The 18,428-nt window shown below is 44.2% G+C and overlaps 2 protein-coding genes across 2 annotated transcripts; both read right to left on the reverse strand.

The window, feature by feature from the left end:
* LOC8068403 (eukaryotic translation initiation factor 3 subunit G) lies at positions 3,812-4,300 on the reverse strand. Its single transcript, XM_002437728.1, has one exon. The coding sequence runs from the start codon at positions 4,298-4,300 to the stop codon at positions 3,812-3,814; it is 489 nt and encodes a 162-aa protein (XP_002437773.1).
* On the reverse strand, positions 6,013-9,702 carry LOC8068404. Its single transcript, XM_002437729.2, has 7 exons — positions 9,514-9,702; positions 8,594-9,039; positions 8,326-8,492; positions 8,159-8,239; positions 7,900-7,975; positions 7,723-7,821; positions 6,013-6,509 (listed from the first exon to the last, which is right to left on the reverse strand). Exons 2-7 carry the CDS (start codon positions 9,009-9,011, stop codon positions 6,385-6,387), a joined length of 966 nt encoding a protein of 321 aa, XP_002437774.1. The 5' UTR covers positions 9,012-9,039; positions 9,514-9,702; the 3' UTR covers positions 6,013-6,384.

Here is an 18,428-nt window from a genome sequence, read left to right on the forward strand (position 1 = left end):
AGCACCATGTATTATGATGTAACACGCCGTCTTGAGCTTCTTCGATCAGTGAGGCTTGACGTCTTCAATAAGCAGGAAAGTCGCCCAAACAGTTGCAACGGTATTTTGACCAACTCAAAAGACAGTTGATCAACATTGACATCGAAGAAGCAGGTTGTTCGAAGAATGCATGGTGCTCTAAAAAAGATTTTTTCCTGGTGAAGTGTGCCCACTTTACTTTTCTAAAAAGTATAGACCTCAAAAAAGCAAGCATATTCACCGCAAGGTGAAGTGTGCCCACTTAGTCCCCGAGCCTGGTAGTAGGTGACGTAGGCACGTGGTGCCAGGGTCAAAAGAAAAGTCCTCAAAGAAATTCTGAAACTGAGATGCATCACCAGATGCATCGTACCGATGTAGTCCCCGAGCTTGCTGGAAGGCGAAGTATGAGCCTTGTAGCAAGGTCTAAAAAATTGAATTTACCAGTCCCCGAGCATATCATGCTCGTCTGCAATTGAATAGACTAATCGACCAGTCTCCGAGCATATAACGCTCGGTGGTCGGTACAGTCCCGAATTCTCAAATTGGTGGGCTGGTCGACCAGTCCCCGAGCGTATAGTGCTCGGTGGTCGGTGCAGTCCCCAAGTTCTCAAATTGGTGAGCTGGTCGACCAGTCCCCGAGCGTATAGTGCTCGGTGGTCGGCGCAGTCCCCGAGCACGGCGTAGGGACCGGTGGACAAGTCCCCGAGCGTGGTTGGGAACGTGAACGTGCTCGGTGGTCGGCACAGTCTTCGAGCACAGCATAGAGAGTAGTCGACAAGTCCCCGAGCGTGGTTGGGAACGTAAACGTGCTCGGTGGTCGGAGCAGTCCCCGGGCACAGCGTAGGGAATAGTCGACGAGTCTCCGAGCGTAGCTTGTCGACTGGGCCAAACCCCTGAAAAATAAATATAAAGAATAGGTAGTACATGATGTATAAATAAACTTTAGATAAAAATCAGTACTGAGATAAGTTTTAGATTTTTTGTTATAAAATTAGCATAAGTAGTTAATTCATCCTAGAGCTTGTACCAACTCTGGTCTAGCCAACAATCAGCATGAGGTGCGGAACCTAGACACGCGTGGGATTGCCAGCCTCGCCAGGGAGCTACTGCCGACCACCCGGAACGCAGAGGGCGGATCTCGTGCACGTGTAGGGAGGAGTCGGAGACAGTACCGGCTCTGGAAAGCTCGTGTAGGAGAAAAAACTAGTGTGGCTAAACAAAAAGTTTTTTTTGAATGATAATAAAAAATATTATGCCAAAAATAAATAAGATATTAGAAGTGTACTTATCTTTGGATGAAAGTCTAGTCGGTGACGACAAAATTGTCCGGCCCTCGAGCTTTTCGACTTGTCATGACGGTGGTCGCTGTTGTCGTAGCGTCGTTCTTCGCGGCGATTATTATTGCGACTGGTGGTCAGAGCAAGTAGGCTAAACAATTTGGTCGATGGCCCGAGCAGGTCGGTGTTGTCGATCTGCCTCTCTTTGTAGCAGGGAAGCGGGTGACGCGTTGTCGGCGTGGTCGGAGACGTTGCTGGAGTAGTCGGAGTCGTAGCCAGCGTGGTTGAAGCCGCCGCCGACGTCGATGAAGAAGTGGTTGGCGCAGATCGGATCTACACCTCCTCCGTGGTCATGGCGGTGAAGTTGTTGAAGCTGACGGTGAACGTGAAGTCGCCCGCCATGGCCGCGAAGTCGGGGATGATGGCCATCTTGTTCGTCGGGAGAGCTGTACGCACACCCCCTACCTGGCGCGCCACTGTCGACGAAAGCTGGTCGGCAGTCTACCTTGGGGTATACCCACGGTAGTAGTTTATCGGTAGACGGTGCGCAAACTACGAACTCGATGGTGACGCAAGACACGGACAAGCTTTTTATCCAGGTTCGGCCGCCGAGTTGGCGTAATACCTACGTCCTGCGTCTGGTTGTATTGATTTGTGTTGAGAGAATATGATGTGATGTGTCCTCTAGGGGACCCCTGCCCCTCCTTATATATCCTGAAGGGACAGAGTTACAAGCAAAGTATCCTATTTGGTACAAAATCTTGTAGCCTTGCGGTGCACGCCGACCAGTCGTGCGCCGCACGTCTTCATCTTGTGGGCCGAGCCACCTCTGATGGTGCGGCCCATATAGGCCCATGAGGGTATAGGGGTTTATACCCCCACAGGAGAGAGCTGCAATAAGCTACTTTTTTCAGTTTCATCTCACTCATATTTTTATGAGAGGGGAAGAAAAACAGCTTCATTCATGAAACTGTTTTTGGAAACAAGTGTTTGGCAAAAAAAAAACAGCTCACAACAGCTCATAAAGCTGTTTTGACTAAAACTAATATAAAAGTTTACAAATATTTATGATATCAAATAGATATATACGATAAAAATATATAAATAATAAGGAATCTAATAATACTTTAGTATCACAAATAAATATTATTATTTTATTATATAAATTTTGTCAAATTTAAGATGCTTGACTTTTAAAAAAGTTAAAATGATTTGTTTTAGGACGGAGAGAGTACGGCCCAGTTTGCAACAGTTTTATGAGCTGTTGTGATTTTTTTTGTCAAACACTTATTTCTAAACAGCTTTATGGGTGAAGCTGTTTTTTCTCTCCTCTCACAGAGACATGAGTTGGAATGAAGCTGAAAAAAATAGCTTATTGCAGCTCTCTCCCTTATTTCTCTCTCTCAACTATGCATGAAGTAGTTGGTGAAGCTATTTTACCAAACACTTTTTCCATAAGCATTTGACAGTGGCAAAATGGCATTCACATCATGAAGCCCTGGAGCTCTTCAGCTTACAACTATCCACAGAAGCTTTTCAACAGTTCCAGAAACTGCAAGAGATCAAGGAGGAATTAGAAATTGCTGGATAGAACGACTCTTGGGAAACCAGATGGGGCAACTTTTCACCATCCAAGGTATACAAAAACAAGCATCATCAAGGGCAGGTACCCTAGGCTTTTTCCTGGCTTTGGGCTAACTGTTGTCAGCTAAAACATAAAGTCTTTTTCTGGTTATTATTGAAGGACAGACTCAGCACCAGAAACCTCCTAAGAAAAAGAGGAATGCAACTCCAATCAGTCAATTGTGTCCTATGTCAGGCAACAGTGGAGGAGACAATGGAGCACCTTTTCCTGTCTGTTTTCAGTTCAGTGCTGGGAAATGATTGGAATAGACTTACAAAACCAAAATGAAATATTCCAGGCAATTAATCAAATAAGGCTTCAGATGAATTCCAACTTCTTCATGATTGCTGCAATCTAGATGAGCTGGGCTATCTGGTGTACCAAAAATGATTACATCTTTGAAGGAATCCAACCAGAGCAAGATAAAGTCAGAGAAAAGTTTGAGAAGGAACTCAGAATTCTAACCCTACAGGTTAAGGCTAAGTTTTCTGCTACTTTTGATTTATGGATCCAAAATCTGTTGTAATTTCCTTTTTTTTTTGCTAATTTTCTTTCTTTCGTTCTTCGTCTCTTGACCATCTTTTCCCTTTTGTACTACTTTTTTTTTAACTCACTTCGCTTTAATAAATTCCTATAGGGGCCTTTTGGCTCTTCGAGTTGCTTAAAAAAAACTTTTTCCAAAACAACTTAACTTTATTTATAAAGTTATTTATGAAGCTATTTTTTTTTTAAAAAAAAAGCAGCTTTACTAGTAAAGTTAGCTGTGCCAAACAAAGCCTACATAAATAAAATAAAATTGTACGGTGGTGTGACTGGCGTATTGATTTTACAATTGCTTCAAAAGATATGGCAAATAATAGTATATGATGTACATCTTTGCTTCCATGGCTAATCAGGCGCTGGGATACGCCCAGTCGACCCGCAAGCTACGGCCACCGAAGCTGTAGCAGTTGAGGTCCTCAACCGCCACCTCCGCGTCCTCTCGGCGCTCGAACACCACACACGCGAGCCCCTTGCACTTGCCGGGCCCGTCCATGGCGACGTGCCACATCCGCAGGGGCCCGAACGCGGCGAAGAGCCCGGCCACGTCGGCCGGCCGGCAGCTCTCCGGCAGGTTGCTCGCGCGCACGAAGCGCCGCAGGAACCAGCGGTGCTCGGAGAGGCCGCCCCTGCCTTCCTTCCAGGCGGCGGCCCTCGCCCGGCAGGGCACGTACGACGACGCGGCGGCGGGGGCCAGGTAGTTGTAGGGGCACGTCAGCTCTGTGTGCCCCGCCGCCGCCGCCGCGGCGCCCTTCTCCTCCTCCCCCTCACCGCAGATGCAGCAGGGCTCGGCGTTCGGGTCCTTCCAGAAGTTGATGGCAGGGCTCGCGTCCAGATTCATCGTTGCCTTGCCTGTGACGAAGCTATATGATCGATCGTTAAGTTGTTCAATTCAGGAATTTTTTTTTTATAGGTGGTGATCACGACGCAATCGATCCGTGGCACGGCACAGATCCGGACAACTTGTTTGCTATACGGAAACAGGAAAATTCCTATCCTATCTGGAGTACAACAGCAACAATATAATAGTCCCTATCCTATCTCAGGAGCCTTTGTGATGTTCCCTGATCTCGCATACATGTCGAGAACGCAAGTCTTTGGTTGGATTCCATGCGCAGACACCATTGATTCAAACAAAGGACGTACTTCCCTTGCTCCAGAAGGCCGGGGCAGACACTGTTGGATTTTTGTTCCCTCTCGAAATCGCGCATTTGCACGTATTGCTTTGAGAGAAGTGGGAGTTCGGTTACAAAGCACGGCTAGGCCAAGTGCGAGTTGCTGCGGCCTATTCGATCGATCGGCTAACAAACACATCACCGGCTCTAACGGTGGCGCAGAAACGATTTCGCTTCTAAAGAAATAACTTGTAGCCTATGCCGCAAATGCCACGAGCGTGGTGAGACCACGAAAGCCGGCGGTGCACCAAGCATCGCCCTCCTCCCTGATCCTTTGGAGCAATCCAGTCGTCGTGAGGTTTTCGCCGTCCCACGAGACGAGCGGGTGAGAGCGTCGAAGTTGCGCCGTCCGGCACCCCGGCCCGGAGCGCGCGAGCAGCCACCGGTCAGCAAGCGTGGCGTCAGGCGGCTGCAGGTGGGCGAGGGACATTTATCGCTGCCTGTCATACATTGCCAGTGCTTCATTTGCCCATCCATTTGTGGCAAACCCAGACAGCATTGTGTTCAGATCCTCATCAGAAATGCCAATGAACACATTGCTTGCGCCCCTCCGCCGCATATCCCGGCACTTGGGATGCAAATTGCAAACCCACTTTGGAAGGCCCTGCTGCCATGGACCATCCTTCCACTTGAGAGATGCCTGCCACCGTAGCACAAGCATTAAGCATGCAGCACAGCCCCAAATGTGAAGTCATCCGGGATGGATGTGTTCATGCTGTGCCAACATCTTGACAAAGAAGCACAAGGGCTTCATCAGGACAACCATTCCTTGCAAGTCCTCCGGTCATTGCATGCAGTCCATGAGATTACATTGGTTGTTTCAGGTATGCTTTGAACGAGAGAAGAGGCTTGAAGCTTGCTTCATGTGAGCATCGAGAAATCACGGCAGGTCCGGGCAAAGGTAAAATAGTTGGCGACCGGAAGCACAAGGCGGAGGATGGCCGTCTCCGTCTGGGTGGTTGACGCCCACGCCCGCGGTGTTCACCAACAATCTGAGACGTTTGCTCTGGTTTGTTTCCGGCTCGAGGAGACGAGGGGGCACAGCACAGGTGGCTGTGTCTCCGGGTCCACAGCCGGCAGGGCTGGGTCCTGAAACCGAAAGGCAGCGGCCCCGGCGCCGAGGCTGCGCGGGAGCTGCGTGCGTCGACGCTGCCTGGTGCTGCCAATGCCAGAGCTGAGCTCCTCAAGCCCTGAACCGCCGATGGCGACTGTTACCAGTGGCACCTGTTCCCACCCGATTCTTGTAGTTTCTCCTCTTCGACCATCCTTTCTGCTGCTAACAGTGGCAAAAGCAAAAAAAAAAACAAAACAAAAAAAAACCGAGGTCATCTTGTTATTCCCCAAACACAGAAGCAGATCGCTTATCACATCCTTCAGAGACAGCGACCCAAACAACTCACAACAGAACAATGTCAGCACTTGTCCTAACGAATCAGGTTTGGCTTGCAATATACGCGATGCTTTTATAGCAAGACGTCTCGACGAAACAAATGGTTTCACATCAGAGATAATAAGGTAGTAACACTGTACAACCACAGGAATGGGGGAGTTTCTACGTTTCCACACATTCACACAAATAGTAATTCAGGTACCGGGCACGTTCGGACCTTCGTCAGGACTCTGGTTACTTGGACCTTAGGTTGTTTCCTTGAAACGAACTTGGACCTGAACCTTGCAGAGTTGCAGCTTCCACAAACCAGCTGTTTATTTATCTATCTACTCCGTCCATGCTAAAGCGTGTGTACTCTCTTCAGGAGATTGGGATGACCCGTGACTTTGGCTTTCCATTGCGCCTTGGATCACGGCCTTGCTCCGTGCCAGGAAGCGCCCAGCCCCAGGCCGACCGCCGGTCACGTCCATTGGAGCTACGGTTACCTGCAGTACACCAACAGGTGGAGAACTCGAGGTTAAGAAGGCCGCCGATGCAACATTTGATCTCGATGGATCAACATGACTTGCAGAGGACCATCTTGACAAACCATACATAGAAAACCTTGACACATTCAGAACCTACAACAGACAGCCCCCAACATAATTTCAGGACTTTAGAGTTCAAACATAATTTCAGTTACTAAAGCATGCTGCGATTTTGTATGCCGCATAAGTAACTACTGCTAAGCAGGAGTAAGCACCTAGCAAAACCGGTAAAGAAGGAAGTAAGGCTACAAGGATGGGCATCAAGAATTCAAGAGAATGCTCATATTACATGCTCATAACCATGGATGATCCTGCTTCTTGTCAGGCATGTACAGGCGTCACAGGGTAAGATTTCATCCTAACGATTTCTGGAATCCAAAATAGTCAATTAATGTAATCATGGACACTGTTCATTCTCTAATGCATTCAAGGCTTACTTTTTCCTCCAATATCATAATTTGTTTCATGTTGAAACCAAACTCGCAAATCTTTCATTAGTAGCTTCAGTACAAAATAATATATTATAGGGACTTTGCTTGTAGACACAATCTCAAAGCAAGTCAGCTGCTACACCCACTAGGGACTGAAGCAATATAAGAAAACTGTAACTGAACTACACTCTTTGCACCCCACAGTGCAAACAGTTATATAATTTGGTGTGGGAAAAAATGCAAGAGGTCAAGAGCAGCAATACCCACACAATATGCACCGAGTCCTGTAAAAGATGCTCAAGCAACAAGTTTATCTCTAGTGTTCATCTCAGAATCTCAGATTATGCTAGCGTTTACTAAATGGCCAAAAAAAAAAACTGCTTTGGTTTTATAGATTTGGTAGCACTTCATATTTCAGCATCTACTTGTTGATGTACGCTGTATGTAGGTAGCGCCCCACTGAAGTCATCAGATGGTGTTCACATGCAATCTGTTATAGTTTCGTTTATGAATTATGATGACATTTACTAGGACTTCGACTTGGTATAAATAAAGACACAGACTAAATGCAAGTGCATAGTGGACATGACCTATCTTAGAAGGAATTATTCTTCCTTCAATGAGAAATAATGCTAAGAGAAGAAATTATCTATCTTCAGAAAGGACAACGTCCTTGGTTGATCAAGCCAACTATTCAGAAGCAATTTGCATAACTTCTTCAGATATAAAGCACAGCTTACCAGAATTATCACTATTAGGTACACCAGCATTTTGGTTCCAGCCAGGCAAGTAATGTCCAGCATTCCCCTTCCATGATTCCTCAAATCCAGCTAGTTCATCTATAAAGTACTCGAGTTAGAATTAATGAAAAAATGAATCCCAGGCACATCAAGGAAAGCAAGCCATATCAAATTAACCTTCATTCAGGTTGTGCAGTGTCTGTGTGGTGTCAACCTTCCCATCTGAATTCAGTTTCCTTGTCAGGGAATGGCCCTAAAAAAGTACAAGAAAAAAATAGTTATACTGCACCAAGTTCAAGGTTTTTTTTGTGCCTTTTGTGATCCATTAGCAATTGATAAGTCAACTCTGTGCTAGGTACACAATCATGTGTGCACGGGGCTTCTCAATATAATTTTGATTAATCGAGTGCAACTCTGATGTGCAAAGATTATCTACCTTATCATGGATTCCTCGGGAGATCCGATGAGTGGCCTCTTTAGTTGTTGTATCTGCTTCCTTGCTTTCTTCCACAGTGATCTACAAGAAGCATAAGTATCGTCACTTCTAACTCCAAGAACCACAAAATAAGGCATCACTTGCAGCTTCCTAAGAAACTAGCTTACCCCATCACTGCCAGTCCGCCGAGTCTTTGAAGCAGTGTAGTAAGCTCCATTAATACCACCATACGTCACAGAAGAGCTCTGATATGTGAAAGTACGAGCCTGCGGCTGCCCTCCACTATTAGCCCTATTGAGATCCCTGCGCAGCTGGACTTGGCCACCTTCTGTCCCTACAAAGAAACAAACCAAAAGATGTGACACCTACATATCATCCTTGCAACAACTCCATGAATGAAACTAGATAAGTAAACCGGATCATCCAGGCTCATACCATCACTCCCATCATCTGGCCCCTGAACATAAGAATCTTGGTTGGGCTGCTCGTTACCGTGCTCTGCGTTTTCTCCTTCATCTTCATCAACCTCTGTGATCACAGGCCTTCTGCTGTTACCCCTAGGCGGAGCTTGGTCGATGAACCCATGGTTCCCCCTGTCCCCAAAAGGCCCTCCCATCGGCCCAAAAGGGCTAGGTCCAAACATGTCATGCTCACCCATCATCTGACCCCCAAACGGGCTAGGTCCAAACATGCCACCCATCATCTGACCCCCAAACGGACGGGTAAAGAATGGATCATCAAATGGATCCCTCCCCCCAAAGAAGCCAGAAATCAAGCTCCTGTGGGAACCAAACCCAGCAAATGGATCCCTGCCCCTGAAGACGTCATCCCTCCTGTTCTGCCCTCTATCCATTTCGCAGCAATTAGGTGGGCTCTGCAAGCTGAAACGGTTATGGTAGTAGTGAGTTACTCGCAACAATTTATCACACAGTAAGCATCATATAATGCAAAATTTCTCAAGCAAGCATCCTTCCATTCCTTCCCCCAAACAAAGCTATTCAACTCAATTTCAATCATGAGAAGGTATGAAACAATTGCACTGAGCATTACCATCGCTAAATGGGTTTAATAAAGAAATAAATTTACGCCCATACGGGTATCTAGATTCTAGACACCCTCCCTCCCTTCTTTCTTCCTAAGAAAAGACCTAACCCATCGATTGTTCCAGAAGAGCTAATACACCATCGACATGCATGCACATTCCTTGCTAATATAGAACACCACCACCAATCCGACGAGCAAGGTATTCAAACCGAAATGCGCAACAAGCACCAGAGACTTCACAACGAACGCTCCACCGATCCCTAACTGCCTAGCAGGAAATTAACCGAAGAGTTTATCCCTGCCGTCGTTACCTGAAGGCGGAAGGCCCTCCTGGAGCGCGCGCGCAAGGGGACGGCCGTCTAAGGGAGGGATCGCCGGAGGAACTCCGGAGCCTGGTGCCCCGGGACGGCTTTTTTATTTTGGGTTGGTGAATGAATGGGGGTGGTCGGATTGGGGGAGAGACGAGACGAGGAAATCCGTTCGGCGCTGTGCGTGTGGTGTCTGGAATTTGCCTTCTCCCGAACGTTCGGGTCGTGGAGGCTCGCGAACCGTCCACACTGGACGTGCTGGGAAGAAATTGCTACTCAGACTGTCTCCAACAAATTGTCGTTTGGGTAGCGCTACAGGTAAAAGATTCCATACCTATTTTTAGTCTTCTCCAACAACAAGACCTAAAAGACAACACTCTCTGCAAATGGTCTCGAAGAGAGAATACCCAAATTTGGGTTATGCCTCTCCTGATACTCAAAATAGGTCTTCTGTATGGATACTCTGTTGGAGGCTATAGGTATTGTGTTGGAAACCTATTTTGGATTTAGGTTCCCAAATGGCTCTTCTATTGGAGATAGCCTCAGGGCTCACCAGCTCAGGCACTCAGCTCAGCTCTTCGGCTGTATGTCTTTTTTTAATCCTTTTTAAAAGAAATTTTGAAACCAATCCGAACTGCCTTCTATCAGGCAGTCGAGAAGTTAAATAATTTTACATTCTAATCAAAATATTTATAAGGTATTATTATTTATAGTAAATGTATTTAATGATGCAAATGCTGATATTTTTCTAAATCTAATTAAACTTTAAATTATTTGAATCTATGGTAAATGAGAGTTTTTTTTTAACTATCCTGCAAAATTCAAATATTAAACAAAATTTTGTGGAAGGAGAAAAGGAAACGAGAAATTGATATATAAATTGTCACGGATACAACTGTGCATCTCGGGTCCATAATCATAACTATTCAAGTGATGGTTTTTCCTTTTTTTCTCATTTATAAAATTTTGTTTACCCTCAAATCTATCTCTTTATAAAGGCCTTGTTTAGTTCCCAAGAAATTTTGCAAAACTTTTCAGATTCCTCGTCACATTAAATCTTTAGACACATGTATGAAGTATTAAATATAGACAAAAATAAAAACTAATTACACAGTTTGGTCAAAATTGACGAGACGAATCTTTTGGGCCTAGTTAATCCATGATTAGACAATATTTGTCAAATACAAACGAAAAAGCTACAATATCGATTTTGCAAAATATTTTGAAACTAAACAAAGCCAAAAGCAAAAATCTCACTTATCTTTCAGTCTTTTTCTCTGACTACACTTATCTTTCAATATTCACACGCAAATCATCCACATTGTGTACTCCACTAAGTGCCACATCATCCCCAGATAATCTTCCACTAAATCCAACTAGTATAGTGCCCATGCTAACGCCATGGCTTCATTTTAAGGGTGCACTTGAAAACAACCAGGTAACAACATTTTTTGATAGTTTAAGTCACACATGATTGTTTATGACCATATATATTATCCAGAAAACACTTAAGCGTCTAAACACAACATATATAGTCCATCAATTAAAGTTTAGCTAAATCAAATTATTTTACACTGGAAGTCTAATGACAAAGTGCATCAGACACGTCAGGGCATTAAGCCATGCCAAAGCAATTGGACTTTCACTAAAAGAAGATATGTTTTAGCTTTGCATAACAAAACATGAGAAAGAAGAGAGGGCATTCTTTTTGTGATATATAACTGCAGATGCCATTTTTAAACGTATCAGGTCGTATGTCCGAGGAATGCTGAGAAGGCTTTGCACCTGTCAACAGTGGAAGGTCGCAAATTACACAAGGTCAATTCACACGCATCAGCTCCTCATTTGTTAATGAATACCAGAAGCATAGGACATGCATAAAATAAAATTTAAAGCAAAAAACTAAAGAACACAAGTCTAGAATTTATATTGACACAAATAAAATTAAATAAAACATGGAGCACCAAAAATAAAATTATTTGAGTATACCCAACGTTAATCAACAATTTGGAACGTCTTTATAAACATTATTCTTGGTGTTGTTCTCCCGTGGAATATATGGTTTAGTCAAACTCTTGATCTTGACACACCCCTCGACAATGCAACGTACCTATTTGATGTAATAAATTTTTATAATTTTTTTTATAATTTTGGTCAAACTTTAATACTTGACTCTCCAAGATTCTTGGAATAACTTATAATTTGGAATTGAGGGAGTATCTTGCAAACCTGAAATTCAAATTGACATTTATTTTCAGAAATAGCAGCAGGATATATGTAGGAGTATTAATGAATTAAAAGCATAATTAACAACCTCTACAGGAAGATAAATTGGCTTCTGCTCACTGCCAACAACCCAACACCGATGCATGGGAGAGGTTAAAACCTAATATTTTAAGGATCTAAGAAACATTTAATTAGAAGTGCTGATTTTTTTGAATGAAAGATTAGAAGTGCTGATTGCAGAATTCTGTGCCTTACCATAATCAGGTTGAGTCAAGTTTGTATCCACGACATCTATCTTTTGGATGTTCTGAACAAAGTCATTCAGCAGCAGAGATAAAACAAAAACTGATGAGAACACATATACAATAGAAAAATAACAGCACGTTACAAGCTCTAATAAGATGCAATCTAAACGTGGAATAGAATTACCATGCAAAGAACATCCAGCAGGCCAAGAACATCCGCCAGTCCTTGGCGCCTCCTCCCATGCTTCCTACGGCCGGAGTGGGATCGTCGCAGCAGGAGGAGTCTCGAACTCTCGATGCGCAGCGCTGGGGCAGAGAGGGTGGACGTATGCCAAGGCAAACAGTGATCTCGGTGGCGGACGTCGGACATCGCGTAGCCGATAGGGGCGGGATCGGTTGTACACTGGCCGGACTGGACAACGGCTAAGGTGGAGAGGGCGAACGACGATCTCACTCATTGGACTGCACGACGGTTGTGGGACGACGATCTCGCTGGATTGCACGGTGGCTGCACCGGTGATCTCGTTGGCGCAAGGCAGAGGGCGGACGGTGATCTTGTTGAACTGCATGGCGGCTGTAGGCACGGCCGGCTGCACTGCCCCAGGTCAGTAGGAGATGGCGATCTCGCTAGCGGACTGCGGACGTTGCGTAGCCGAGGCAGACCACGATTTGGCTGATCTCGCGCGGATGTCGCGCGTGGGCCGAGATGTGGGTTCCCTTGTGAGAGGCAGATGGTTGGGCGACGACGAGGACCATACACGCGATTCTGATCGTCGGATTTGAGTGAGTAAGGAGAGAGAAAGATAAGAAGCAATCTGAGTGGTTCATTTGTACGTGGTTGTTTCTGTGGGTACATTTTGTTTGGTGAGTGGAGGAGAGTTATCTCAGCGGGGAAGATTTTTTTGTGTAGCCTTGGCAATGTTTATGTTGGTGCATTAGTAGGGTAGATTATTATTTTTAGTCAGTCAACACACAAGGCATTCACATTGTACTATTTATTTGTCTATCATTTCTTCTACACTTTGTTTAGATACATCCAAAAACCCAAAACTTTACAAGATTCTCCGTCACATCGAATCTTGCGGCACATGCATGAAGTATTAAATATAGATAAAAAGAATAACTAATTGCACAGTTTACCTGTAAATCATGAGACGAATCTTTTAAGCCTAGTTACTCCATAATTAGACAATGTTTGTCAAATAAAAACAAAAATGCTACAGTGTCAAAATCTAAAAAAAATTTACATCTAAACAAGGCCTTAGATCTATTTTTCTATAAATGTCTTATTTGAAAGCCCTACCACAACATGTGAGGAATTATTCTAATCTATCTATATCTCTTATAAAGATAAACTCCACTAGCTATTTCTCTTATCATAGCACATTCAATTATCTCAACATGCAAAGTATCCACATCAGCATCCACTAACACATTCAATTAACACATACCATTATGTCTTCATTCAAGCTATTCGCATTAGCAAACGATATCATTTATTAACATATATTGCTTCATTACCAACACTATACATATAAATTCTTAGCGATTAACATTCTAACATATTTATATTCCTTCTTCATATCCGCGACAACCATGGGGAATCCTCCTAGTTTTGTATGATGGTAAATCCAGATACGTTGATTTTTATATGTTGACCCACTGGGACCATCTAAACCTCTTGTAGGCTCAGAGGATTCTGACTTTGAAATATTTAACCTAATATTGTTAAATTCACTCTCACAAAATAATGGTCTAATAAATAACTTGTCGATTATATATATTTTTTACAAAATGTCATTACAAATTGTAAAAAGAAACTAAAAATATGACAAAAAAACCATTCATTCCATATGACAGGAAGGTCTGTTTCACAATAAATTTGCTATCTCACACTTTGAGAAATTAACTAAATTTAAGCTTGATTAAATTTAAAAGAAGTAATATTAATATTTGTATATGTATTTACTGGAATAAGTATCGTTCTTATTTCTTGAGGAGTTAAATTTTTTCAACTTAGTCAAATATATACAAAGAAATATTAATATAGTATTAGATTAGATAGATCGTTGAAATATTTTCATAATAAACTTATTCCATGATACAAATGTTGCTAGTATTTTCTAAAAAACACTAGTCAATTTTAAAAGAGTTTGACCAACATGAATACCATTGCAACACTTATCTTGGAACAAAGGGAGTATAACACAATTAGTCTAGTGACTTCTACTATTCCATATGTTGCAACACTTATTTGACCAGAACGGATGATTTGTAAGTTTATGGACCTCGATGAACAGCTGCAGGATCTAAAAGAGTGATTAAAAATCTAGGAACTAGAATAACATAGACAAGAATTTGAATACTCGGTTTATAAGTTCAAGGATAGGGATGACATAGCCGAATAAGTTTAAGGACTGCCAGTGCACTTTACTCTATTTTATATATTTGAATTTTTACAAAATGTGTATTTACTTTTGATGATGTCGAGAGAGTACTTGGCCTTGTTTAGTTCTCAAAATTTTTTGCAAAATTTTTCATATTCTCCATCACATCAAATCTTACGATATATGCATGGAGCACTAAATATAAATAAAATAAATAACTAATTACATAGTTTATCTGTAATTTACGAGACGAATCTTTTAAGCCTAGTTAGTCCATAATTGGACAATATTTGTCAAATACAAACGAAAGTGCTAGTGTTCATGTTTTGCAAAATTTTTTGGAAGTGTTCACCCAAAAAACTCAAAACTTTTCAAGATTTCCCATCACATCGAATCTTGCGACACATATATATAGCATTATATATAGATAAAAATAAAACTAATTATACAGTTTGTCTCGCGAGATGTATTTTTTAAGCCTAGTTACTTTATAATTGAACAATATTTGTCAAATAAAAACGAAAGTACTACCGTGTCGTTTTTCCAAAATTTTTTGGAACAAGGCCTACTATTTTTGGGCCTTGTTTAGTTCCCAAAAAACTTTGCAAAATTTTTCAGATTCTTCGTCACATCGAATCTTTAGACGCATGCATGGAGTATTAATATAGACAAAAATAAAAATTAATTACACGGTTTGGTTGGAATTGATGAGATGAAACTTTTAAGTCTAGTTAGTTTGTAATTAAATAATATTTGTCAAATACAAACGAAACGTGGAACAAATTTTTTTGAAGCCTACTCGCATGGCATGGTGCGCACAAGCGGCAGCTCCGGTCGGTCGTCTGGAAGAGGAAGGGATTCTTTCTCGCCACTCGCCAGCGAAGACGACAAAATTCACTTTCTCGGTTTCCCCCAACAGGCCAACACTACCGTCTTCTTCCTCGCACTGCCTTCGCCTCGGAGCGCTCCGCCTCTGCCATCTCCGTGCTCCGAGCCCACTTCGACTCTTCGAGCTCCACTTGCTCGATCTGTTTCATCTTTGATTTGAGTCCGTCACCCCCATTCTAGATTCTAGCTCCTCTCCGCCCCGTCTTAACCGTCTAGATCTAGGCGGGGTGGTTGCAGTCCAAGTTCCGATGTCAGAATGGGCAGAATCCTGTGTCTCGGAGGTCGGATGCCGCACACTGGTGGAGCTTGGGTACATGCCGGAGAAGCCACTGATTGGATGGCGCCCGGCGTTCGGCGACGCGGTCCCGAAGCCGCGCACCGGTGAGACCGTGGTGTTCGGGCCCTTCTTCGAGCGTGGGTTCTCGGTGCCGACGCACGCGTTCTTCCGCCGCCTCCTCGATTACTACGGCTTGCAGCTTCACCACTTGAACCCTAACGGTATACTCCACATCTCAATCTTCATCACTTTGTGCGAGGCGTATCTGGGAATCGAGCCGCACTTGGGTATGTGGAAATGGCTATATACCATGTCAAGCCAGAAAGCAAGCTAGACCCCAACAACACCATTGGAGCAGCCGGCATCCAGCTTCGTTCGAGGACGCCATACGTCTCCATCCCACAGCGGACATCCAACAAGGGATGGCACTCGAGGTGGTTTTACTGCCGGAACGAGAAGCCATCACTGCCTGACTTCGTTGCTGACCATTGCCCTGTTAAGCTGCCGTCGTGGAGTAACCCCCCATCTGCCGACGAGATGGCCGAGGTGGAGAAGATCATCCCACACCTCAATGAATTGATCCAAGATGGCCTCAACGGAGCCGATTTGATCACTACCTTCTTGTCTCGTTGGATCCAACCGATCAAGAAGAGGTGCCATCGGATGTCTGAATTCACTGGTAATTCTGACCCCACACGGGAGTCGCCGGTGAAGTTGCCTGAAGATGAAATTTTTTCGCGGGCGGCCCATCTTGTGTCAACTGATACTAAGTTTCGCACCCATGGCAAGCCAGTGAAACATGTCAGCGTTCCTTTTCTCTTGAGTTTTTCTTAGAACTTATAGATAAGCTGTTGAATCATTAATGCTAATTGATTGATGCTCTTGTTACAGGACCTGAGCAAGTATCTTTCAGTGACTCTAGAGGAAGACAAAGAGGGAGCCATGCCACAGACGACAGACACCGCCACCCTTGTCAGCCAGTCCCCTCTGAAGAACCTGAGGATCCCTGGTGCTGAATCCTCTGGGGAGTCTCTCCAACAGAAGGCCAAGGAAGTTGTGGCCTGCTCCTGTAATGAGCTGGCACAACAGAAAGAGTCCGACAACAGTGCGCCAATTGCCCAGCCGCTGTCTGATGATGAGGATACGGAGACCCTGTCCCACAGGAAGAAGAGAAAGTTCACTGAGGCCCTCGCTTGCTCCACTGTAGACATCAGGTCTGTGCATGTGTCGCTTCCACGGGCAGTCTCTCTGCCACTTCAATCGGAGCCATGTCCACTCCGATCGTCGTCGGCACGTCATGCTTCTCCTACCACTACAACGCTGCCCACCTTGACTACTCCCAAGTCAATTAAGATGACACATGTGCCTTGCCGACCTCTCCCGCATGACAACCTGGGGTCTAGTCAGCAGTCGGATGGGTTCGCTACGGACTCTGTTGAAGTGGAGGGAGAGGTACATGGGAAGAAGGCCGAGGAGGAGCCAGGGATGCTCTATGTCCAGATGAAGGATGCAGAGAGCAAGCTGCTATGGGAGATCGATGATGAGAAGGAGCACACCGAGGTCGAGTAGGAGAAGGTCAAGGAGACTGCAACGTCCTTCATGACTAGACTGCCATAGATCACTCTCAGCCTCAAGCGTGCCTCCGAGATGATAGTTAAATTGAAGCAGGAGAACAGGGATCTAGAAGTTAAATTGAAGCAGGAAAACAAGGATCTGAAAGTTAATTGAAGCAGGAGAACAGGGAGGTGGAAGTCAAATTGAAGCAGGAGAACAAGGAGCTGGAAGTCAAATTGAAGCAGGAGAACAAGGAGCTAGAAGTTAAACTGAAGCAGGAGAACGAGGTTGCTTGAGGTAAATTTCTTCTGACCCCCGGAGTTGTTTTTAATTTGGATGTGTTATGGGCTGTAACCTGGTCCGATTCTTGTAGCTTTTGAGAAGAAGGCCAGCGATCTGTCTAAGGAGCTTGACATTGTGCGCACGGATCGCGATTCCCTCAGCCGGGGGTTCCAGGATGCCAGGAAGAAAGCTACTGGTAAGCCCGTGACTTATTCTCAGCACATTGCTTTATTTATCATCTTGACCGATGGAGCATGAGCTATTTGTGCGATTACAGACTTGTGTGATGCCTTTGATGCTATTCATGCTGCCTGTGACATATTCTCGATTGACAATCCGAGCCCGGGACGGTGTTGAGGCTGTCACCGAGTGACTGGGTAACTTCCCTGAGCTGATTGAAGAAGCAGCAGCAGCTGATGGGGCACCGGCGCTTCAGGATGCAGTTAGTGCTTGCAACAGGAGGTTGACGGCCTTATGGTGCAGTTGCACTTGCAGGCAAGGCCGGAAGGCAGAACTTTTGGAAACTAGGTCTGTCTGTCTTAATCGTGGTCAATGCACCAGTAATATATTCTCTGTTGAAGTACTCAGGAGATAGAGTAAGAGTTAATTATGTATATATTTAGGGCCTTTTTGGATCCACTAGTTAATAGCTCATAGCTAATATTAGCTACAAACTATTAGCTGGTTTGGCCCAAGTAGTAAGATAGCTGTCAGTTGGGTAGGTAGACTATTAGCTGGACCTGTTTGATCCTAAAGAGCTGATTATTAGTTGCTAACTAATATATGAATGCAAACATGCGTTTTCATGTTTCAGTTCTTTGATCTTCAGTTTTTTTCTATGTTTTTATGGACTTTGTGCAATTGTGCTTCCTGTGTTTTTATGGACTTTGTGCGTACCCTAAATTCTTGGGACCGTCTTCAGATAGTCTCACTGTAATCTCGAAGTACTGTCATGGATCTAAGGATGGTGAAGGTCCCCGAGTGACCTGTTATAGTTGCGACTTGGGAGCAAGCAAAGGAAGCTGAGTGCCAATAGGGTTAACAATGGGGGCCATAATT

This window comes from Sorghum bicolor, chromosome 10 (assembly GCF_000003195.3).
Source record: "Sorghum bicolor cultivar BTx623 chromosome 10, Sorghum_bicolor_NCBIv3, whole genome shotgun sequence".
NCBI classification, from domain to species: domain Eukaryota; kingdom Viridiplantae; phylum Streptophyta; class Magnoliopsida; order Poales; family Poaceae; genus Sorghum; species Sorghum bicolor.